Source organism: Nelumbo lutea, chromosome 6, assembly GCF_056320005.1.
Source record: "Nelumbo lutea isolate HS-2025 chromosome 6, American lotus-T2T, whole genome shotgun sequence".
Classification (NCBI taxonomy): Eukaryota; Viridiplantae; Streptophyta; class Magnoliopsida; order Proteales; family Nelumbonaceae; genus Nelumbo; species Nelumbo lutea.
In genome coordinates, this window is record NC_142689.1 from 27,650,452 (window position 1) to 27,660,073 (window position 9,622).

General features: G+C 38.2%; 1 protein-coding gene across 1 annotated transcript; it reads left to right on the forward strand.

The window, feature by feature from the left end:
- Positions 1–6,117: 6,117 nt before the first annotated feature.
- LOC148848171 (protein RGF1 INDUCIBLE TRANSCRIPTION FACTOR 1-like) lies at positions 6,118–8,077 on the forward strand. Its single transcript, XM_088950924.1, has 5 exons — positions 6,118–6,488; positions 6,569–6,745; positions 6,862–6,936; positions 7,040–7,180; positions 7,289–8,077. Exons 1-5 carry the CDS (start codon positions 6,486–6,488, stop codon positions 7,652–7,654), a joined length of 762 nt encoding a protein of 253 aa, XP_088807050.1. The 5' UTR covers positions 6,118–6,485; the 3' UTR covers positions 7,655–8,077.
- The last annotated feature ends 1,545 nt before the right edge of the window (positions 8,078–9,622 follow it).

A 9,622-nucleotide genomic window follows, 5' to 3' on the forward strand; every position in this document is an offset into this window, starting at 1 on the left:
TTAGTTTTTAAAAAAAGTAAAAATTAAGCTAATGTCATTAATATCACCCACATTAATGATATTATTTAATGTGGTTACTATCTTAACGTAGTACAAAATTAGGTGGGGGCATGAAAACTTGCATTAGTCATATTAACGCTTAGGCATTAATGTAAATAAAGCAACCCATGACTTGGTATGGTCAAGGCGGTTCCATCATTAACAATTAGTCATAATGTCTTGTTTAGTATGGTCAGAAGGAAAGTTCAGTATGGCTAGAAAATGGTGCGAAAGTTTCTCGAAAAAGTGGATTGCAAAAATCAGGTGCTTTTCTTTTCAATTTAGATGGGTTTGGGTTGGTTTGAACCAACTTGCATTTCTAATGGTATGTAGTTAATTGAGTGGTGATTCGGTCGGTGCATAAATTGGGCAGCCTCAGAGGATATGTGGTTTTGAATTTTATTATCAGTTTTCACCATCTTTCAAAAGAGTTATTAATGTTGTTAATAAAAATATTGTACTATGATAAAATAGAATTGAATTACGGTTTGTATGGGGATAAAGGCAAATAATCAATACAAAAAAAAAATCTAATGTTATATGTACAATTAAGGGGCATATTTTTTTGAAAGTCATAATCCGGTGTAGTTTTAATACTTCCAACTTTTGTCATACAGGGAGACCCTTGTTTTTAAAGTATGAGTTGTGATACATTCTTCTATATGGTTTAAAATATTCCATGCGGGCTAAACTAAATTACTTATTATGCTTCATCTTTTAATGTCTAAAAATAATTAAATAACAAAATATTTAAGAGCATAATTGTTTACCCAAATTATATTCAGCTGTTAAAGAGCTTGCAACTTAGGCTCCATTCACTTTTCAGTAAGTTATTTATCCTGGTAAATGCAATTACTTAGATAGGTTTTTCTTGAGAAACACTTGTCTAGACAAGTGCCATAGAAATCCATTATTAAAAGGAACATTTTTGTCCTATTCAAGTGTTGGCAACTTTCCCCTTATGTGGGAAAGTAGTTTACCCACCTAGGAGATGTGTATCATTTTCTTGAGTAAGTGATACCTAGGAAAATAAACTTTTCTTATTATCCACATAAAGCTGAAAAAAGAACATGAGATATTTGGTCAATGGGAGTTCCCATTGACCCATTGACCAAAGAACGCCCCCTAGAAAAATAAACTTTCTCTGGTACCCACATAAAGCTGAAAAAAGAACATGAGATTCTTGATTCCCATTGACCAAAGAACGCCCCTTAATGGCTATTCATTAAAAGGAAAAATTCATTTGTCTCCAACCATATTATATAACATGACCTCCGTCTTATTGGTTTGACTAATGTCCCTTACAAGGTAATTGCCAAGATCATTGCCTCACATTTGAAACATATTATGGATACTCTCATTACACCTCAATCAGAATGCATTCTCCCCTGGGAGACAAATTCATGATAATAGAAATTTGGCTTCAGAAATCATCCATACTATGCAAAAACAAAAGGATATGGTTGCCAGTTTCTTGTTGAAAGTGGACTTAGCCAAAGCATATGATAGAGTTGAGTGGGGTTTTCTCTTGTGGAGTCTTCTTCAACGGGGGTTCTCTCCAAACTCCATCTCTCTTATTTGTGCTTGTATCACATATGCTTCTTACTCTATCTTGATAAATGGCAAAATGGGGAATTCATTAAGACCAGAAAGAGGTTTAAGACAAGGATGTCCTTCGTCTCCATATCTTTTCATCTTATATATGGATATTCTTTCTCGTATGCTTCTGCACAATTTGAATGGTGGTCTTCTACAATGTTTCAAACTTGCAAAGAACTGTCCAAAACTAAATCATATATATATATATATATATATATATATATATTTGCAGATGATATCCTTATTGTTGAAATGTTCCATATCAGAAATTTCAAATATATGAGATATTCTTCTTAGATTTGAGGATGCCTCAGGTCAAAGAATCAATTTTGAGAAATCGGCTATCTACTTCAGTAAAATGTCCACAGACGAAGGAGAACTGAAATCTCTGAATTTCTTGGGGTTCCCACTATGAAGACTCATGACTCTTATCTTGGTGTTCCACTGCTAAAACATGGAGGTCAAAAGAGCACTTGGAACTTTGTTGTTGATAAATGTAAACAAAAGCTAAGTAAGTGGAAGACTGAGTGCTTATCACATGTAGAAAGAAATACTTATTAAATCAACAATCACCTCTATTCCATCTTACTCCATGAACTCAAATCCCCTCCCTCACTCAATATGTCCCAAATCAATCCTGTTGCAAGGGATTTTTGGTGGGGATTTAAAAGCAGGCAGGCTCATAGACATCTACAAGGGTGGAAAAAAATTCACAAATCCAAAGTTCAATGGTGGACTTGGAATTCATGATATTCTCCTAAAAAATCGTGTGACAGCCATGAAACTAGCTTGGCGTTGTCTGATTGAACAAGACAGGCTATGGGCCAAACAATTAAAACTAAAGTACTTGATCTCTGGCGAATCTTTTTGGAGTGTCAAGCCTAAAGGATCATCTTCCCACATCTGGAAGTGTCTTCTTAACTCAAGGGAGGATTTAAGAAAGGGAACACGAATGCTGATCTCAAACAGATGGGACACAAACATCTTCAATGATCCGTGGATTCCAAACTTCATTCTTAACAGAGATGACTCTCAATCCAATGGGAAAGTTGCAGATGTCATTGACTTTGACTATGGTAAGTGGAGATCAGAGCTGATTCTTTCATAGTTCGATCCTATCATTGCTCAAAGCATTCTTAAGATTGAGATTCTGGCTAATCCTCTTGCCCATCAGGATAAGATCACCTGGACTGTCACCCCCAATGGTTGTTTCTCTAGTTCTTTGGCCTATAGATTACTGAACGAGGAGTATGTTAATTCCTCTTATAATCTGAGTGCAACCCCAAACATTTCTTGGAAAGAATTCTGGGCTTTCAAAGAGCTCCCACCACGTATTCACATCTTTGTTTGGAGAATACTTCGCCAAATTCTTCCTCTGAAAGGAGTCCTCTCTAAGTATTCAAAGAAGATTGACAATCTTTGTCCCCTTTGTTTTGAAGTGGAAGAAGATATGGATCACCTGTTTATTCGCTGTTATACCCTCCGCCCAGTCTGGTTTGGTTCATGCCTATCACTCAAAGTTGAGGAATGGCCACATAAAGGAGTTAAGGATTGGATCTCCTTTTGATGGAACAGAATCAATGAAACACCCGATAATGATCTTTGTGCGTTTAGTAAATTTTCTATTATCCTTTGGCACTGTTGGAAGGCAAGATGTAAAGTTGCGTTGGAGAATTCCCAGTTTAGGCCTTCTTCGATAATTGCTGTGGCCAACTCCCAAATTGAAGAACTGATCAGTGTTAAATTGAGCCATGACTCAAATCAAACTTCAATTTCAGTTATGCCCTTCCCAAAATATTACTTGTGTTGACGTTTGGTGTGGCTGAGTAATTCAACAGTCACAAATTACTCCACTAAACTGCTCCACCCCTTTCATCTTGTTGAAATTTAGGGACCACGTTCCCATTTTCTTCTCTATAAAAGGGAGCTTCCAGAGAGAAGATAGTGGTGTGGTTAGTGAGCATTAGAGAGCACTAACCCAGAGATCTGAACTTCAGAAATCCTTTATTCGAGCAGTTTGCATATTCAGAGAACTCTGCAACTTAGAGAAGTTTGAACTTCTGTAATACTTCAATTGATGTTGTTATCTACTAGTTTCTCTGCCTTTGCAGCCTATGCCATGGAGTGCGTCAAGGCTTCATTAAAAGCATCTCGGCACTATTAAGGTGGCTAGTTTGTAGTACCCTCATCACGGATATGAATAAAATAAGTTCTCATTCCTCTCTCGTGGATGTAGGTCTCTTTGACCAAACCACATAAATCTGACGTCATCTTTACCTTTCTCTTTTGCTTTGTAATTCACATATTTCTCAATTGTTTGTGAGTTTGCTATCTGATTGCCATACTAATTAATCGGTAATTCAGAGTATTAATCCTTACAACATGGCGTCCCCCTACACAACCTTTCATCAAAATCAATGTAGATGGAGCTCATAACCATTCTCAATCTGGTTGGAAGAGCGATTAACTTCCCTTTCTTTGATCATCCTATCTCAGAGGCCTTGGATTTCAGAGAAGGAACTCAAATGGCCAAGGATTTACAAATCTCTCATGTTTGGATTGAAGGTGATACTAAAAAGGTAGTCCAAGGCCTGTTGAATGACCGCCTGGATACCCCTTGGCGGTTATTTTCCATTATCACTGATTGCAGGGACCTTTTGAAAGGATTTCAGTCTTCAGTTATTTCCTTTAAGCCTCGTACAGGCAATAGAGCAGCACATTTAATCGCAAAATTTGCTTGTAATCGATCAAGGACCTTAACTTGATCGATTCCTCCTGATTTCCTTTTGCCTGTACTCGTTGATGATATGAATAAATGAATTGCCTATGGGCTGCTGCTTCTTCTTCGAAAAAAAAACCATATTACATAACACACGTCTATAACTCCATTGAACTTATCTATCTAGTAATAGATGAATGTGGAGTCACAATACCAACTATTTGATCAATTTTTTTAGTTAGTGAACTATTTGATCATTGGTGCTTATAACCATATTAAAGGAACCCTAACCACCTCCCAGATGTGACACCAGCCCTCGGTTTGACTCCACAATATTGTGCCCTCTATCTAGACACTCTATGGGCATGTAAAATGAAACCCAAATTTTTTATTCACTTTTCTACCCACACTCTACCCACCTTGAATTGCAGTCACACATCTCACAATTCAAGATGGTGATGCGTGGCTACAATTCACGGCGAATAGAGTGTGGGAAGAGAGGGTTTGTGTAAAATCAGTATTCCATATTGTATAATGTGTATGTTCAACTTATTTGTGTTGTATAATTGCATTGAATATATTTACATTTGCACTTTTATTAGGGCACCACACATACACATTTCTATGCATTTGTAACATCTCCCAATGACAAGATAATGTGGGATGCCTGTGGAGATGTGAATTTGTTTTAGCCAACCAAGTATAATTGGCATAAAGTTTGAGTAATGATGATGATGAGGATAGTTTAATAAGAGTTTTAATGAATCTTTTTCCTTTCCTTATTGATGGACTTTATGAAAACTTGTAAATGGTGGTGATAATTGGAATTTACTAAAGCCTTTTCACTTGGGCTATTTGATAAAAACAAAAAAGAGAAAAAGGAAAGTAAATCGATTAGAAGTTCTTATTAATTTTGACAAAATTTGGCTCCTTTATTTTTCTTTAAAATCAAGAATAACTTTTTAAGCTGCATTTGGCGTTCTTTGTTTTAAAGATTTATTATCTTATTGTACTTAAAAACTCAATATTTATACGAGACATTTCAACTGCAAAAAAAGAGAGAAACTTTAGTATTAAGAATGCGAAATGCAGCTAGAAAGAGTCGAAATATGTCCATGGAGTCATACATGGACAACATATCATCCTCTCGCATAGTTCTCGTGCGCAGGTGATCCCGACTCAGCTAGAAACTCATGAAAGACATTACCACTCATTAACAATCATACATCCATCTAATCTTTTCGTGGGAAACATCTTTCCTCATTCAAACAATCAAACATTCTGGCTCGGTGGTTCAAGTTTAAAACTTCAGCCAGGAGGGCCACCTTCAGCCATCTAACAATCTGGTGGTGACCACCTAAAATTAAGTTGATCCAAATGAAATAATTATAGGGTTCTAGGGTTTTGTGAACTCTGTAAACCCTCCAAGGCTCCAAAGTCTAAAGGTATTCTTAATTTCTTATGATCTCATCTGAGGGATTGATTGGGACATATCCCAGAAAGGCTGCGGCTACTCTTGTCATTTCAAGCAAAACGGTCACCAATGAAAAACCCTAATTCCTCTCTTCACCTCTGATTAACCGCTTATTTTACCGATAGTTGAAAAAAGTCACCCTCTATAGTCTTGTCATCTAGCCGAAAGGGAGAGAGGAGGAGCTAGCCAGGTCTTGAGTCATGACTCATGGCTTGAGTTGAGCCCAAAACTGGGCTCCATTATGGGTTTAGGGTTTTAAAAGGGACGTTTTAAAAGAAAAAGAAAAGGGGAAAAAGAGAGAATAGAATGAAAGAAGAGAATTATTTTTTATTTTCTTTTTCAAATTTATGGACGCCACAGCCACTGCTAGTCGACTAAGACAGTAAGACTACCCCCTCTCTTTAAATGAGGCCAACCTATACTCTCCTGTTTCTCCATTGGTAACAGTAACCATAGTAGCAGTTGCAGGCGCCGTTTCCCTTTTTTACACTCTCCTCTCTCCTTTTCCCCTTTCCTCTTTTGTTTCTCTCTGCAACAACATGCCGGGAGCTTCTCACTATCTTCGCAAACCGTGACCACTCCCCCCTCTCTCTGACTGTCCGTCTGTCCCTCTCTCTTCCTCAGCAGCAGCAGCAGGGAAGAAGAAAAGAGAAAATGGTGGGTCTTGCTTTTCGTTTTCTAGTTTCGTGTTGCAGATTTTTCATGGAACTTAATTGAATTTTGCTCATGTTTTTCAGGTTGGTATTTCTTCTCTTCCCCACTGGCTTGAGGTCCTTCTCGGAGAGAAGTTCTTTAATCCTTGTTTGGTTCATGAGTCTGCAAAGAAGAACGAGAAAAACATTTTCTGCTTGGATTGTTGCACTAGTATATGTCCTCACTGCTTATCTCCTCACCGTTCTCATCGGCTCTTACAGGTTTAAAGAAAGTCATAAAACTACTCGACTCACAAATTGAAACAGAAAAAATCCCCATTTCTTTGTTGTTCAAGCTTCAGATTTTTTTTTTTCTTTTAACTTCTTTCTTATTTCAGATAAGAAGGTATGTTTACCATGACGTTATACGACTGGATGATATCGAAAAATTAATCGATTGCGCCTTTGTTCAAGTAAGTTAAGAAAAATATAGAAAAAGCTTCTCATAAATTAAATTATGTATTTTTTTTTCTTTATACAGTGTTTTGAATTCTGGGTTTTGCTTTATTTTTACAGTCGTACACGACGAACAGCGCAAAGGTGGTATTTTTAAACCAGAGGCCCCAGTCTCGGCCTTTTAGAGGCTCCGGCAGCATCTGCAGCACCTGCGACAGGAGCCTGCAAGACCCATATCTCTTCTGTTCTCTCGCCTGCAAGGTCGAGCACCTGCAATGGACTCCATTGACCGACTTTTTTTTATTGCTTTTAGCATACCCATCTCTCTCTCTCTCTTACCATTTCTTTGCCTTCTGTGGCTCATATCAGGTTCATCATCTGGCGAGGAGCGAAGGTGGACTGTCGAAGTATCTTTTCGAGTGCGAATTCCTTCCATTACCGGAAGGAGGAAAAGGAGAGAGCTGTTGCGAACTGGAGGATGGGCAAATGACGCCCAGCTCGATACTGGAATCGCCAATTTCTTTACACACCTCATCCGGGTCCAGCGCAAGTGGTGGTGGTGGTGGCGTGGGTTGCAGGACCCTTGCCTGCACTGCTACGACGGAGTTCGTGAAGAAGAAGCGGACCAGCATTTCGGTTTCAAGGACGACGTATCGGCCGACATGTTCACGCGCGTCGGAAATCTCAATCAGTAACAGGCGAAAGAGTATCCCCCACCGGTCGCCACTTTATTGACCGTGTACGAAGAAGCAATTAAGAAAGGTATTGGGGAATGGGGAGGAGCGGTGTTGTGGGGGACATACATGGAATTTCCATGTTTTTTGTTTTGTTTACTTACATGGTGTCTCTGCATTGCCAAAGCACAACCCTCCCAATTTTGTAGAGGAATTATTGTTCTTTCTCTTTAGGTCACTATTGCTTTAGTCTCTCTCTCTCTCTCTCTCTGTCTCTCTCTCTCTCTCTCTCGTGGATAACAGAACAACAAACAAAGAATGCAGTCAATAGTGGGGAGAAGGGCCTGTTTCTAGTAATGCTTTGTCTTCTCTTTCTTTTTCTTTTCTTTTCTTTCTTTTTTTCCTTATTTGGGATTTTTGTTGGTCCCAACGTCCTAATGTTAGCTATAATTCTGGTCAATTCAAAGCTTTATATTCGGTTAAATTCCACCAAATTACAACAAGATTTCTTTAATTTAGAGATACAAATAGATGTTTAGAATAGAATTGCTTTTGTATGTACTAGTGTGAGCTGATTTTTATTTTATATTGAGATTGTTGAAATTGGAAATTGAGATGAAATGACAAGTATTTTTATTCATGCCAACAGTGTAAAAAACTGCACAGCCAGAGTAAATCTCTTGAGTTTTATCTAATTGGGGGGGGCTAAGGTTGGGTTGGAAAATGGGACCCTTGAATCCATGGAAGTGGAAGCAGTAAGGTGTATGACCCACCATCCCCTAGCTTCCCCAAAGGGAAACCCTAGAATTTGCAAGCACAAGTACCCAACAGGAAACAATTCTTTGTCTTTTGTTTCTATCCCCCTTGGAACTGAACAATAAAGAACTCCATCAGACAATGGCCAGAATTTTTTTTTTTGAATTATTTTTTTGTTTTGAAGTTTTCTGCCAATTCAATTCACCTGCAAATAAATAAATAGATAAATAAACAGTACACAAATTAATTAAAAATTCCTATAAATACTTGAAATTGAATGCTTCCAGCTACCCAAATCAGTTGTACAAAATGGTACAAGTAAAGGACACAATTTAAAAGATGGTCCCATTAGGTCGATTTCTAGTCATAGAAGGTAATTGTGTGGGGTCCAACAATTGGATGGTGAGATTTGTGTATCATGTTGAAAAAAACCATTTCCCTACCTCATTGATTTCATTGTCCTCTTATTTTTTGTTTTCTTTCTTTTAATTATTTAATGAAATGCGTATGGGACGAGGTCTTGGGGGCAGAGAGGGTTGAGGTTGGGTGGTGAGGAGGCATCCATTCAAGCTCTTGTGCTCTTGGTTATTTTAAATATGTCCGACATGTCGCCTCTTTGGGGAATCGGGATTTGCAACTCACAGAGTGAACCTCACAACCCACACCATATCTCACCGTGTGTTGAAAACATCTTCCCGTATTATGAGGCTAGTGTGAGCAGATCTGGACTCTTTAGGGCGGAAATATCAAATATCCCGTTTTGAGTCCAATAGAAAAAATACATGATAAATAATAACCTCTTAAGGGCATTCATGTCTTTTAACCACTTCGATTAGAGAGAACCTGGAAGGAGCGCTCTTTAGAATCACAGGCTGAGGCCGCCTCAATTTCTATACGGCCACCTGAGCTGTAGAAGACGGGTTGGGTTGTAAACAAATTATTTACGGACCTGATTTTGCCACGTGGCAAGTGTGGAAAGGGTTGGTAACGTGAGGTCGAGTGTTGTACCTGTCATACAGCTGCGGATGCTCGTCTCTAGTCCAGGGGCTTTCATGCAAACCTCCTCCCCTGACATTAGCATTTATTGTGGTAGAATATATAATACGATGTTTACAGGTAAATGAGTTCCATTATTCCATCCATACTGGGACCAATTCTAAATTCTAATTTTCTATGCAAGGAAGGAGGGAACGAAATGAACCAAGTTTTTAAGTCTAAGTGGTTTGATTACCAAAAAAAAAGTGGGTTGATTTCAAAAGCATCTCTCCTCGTC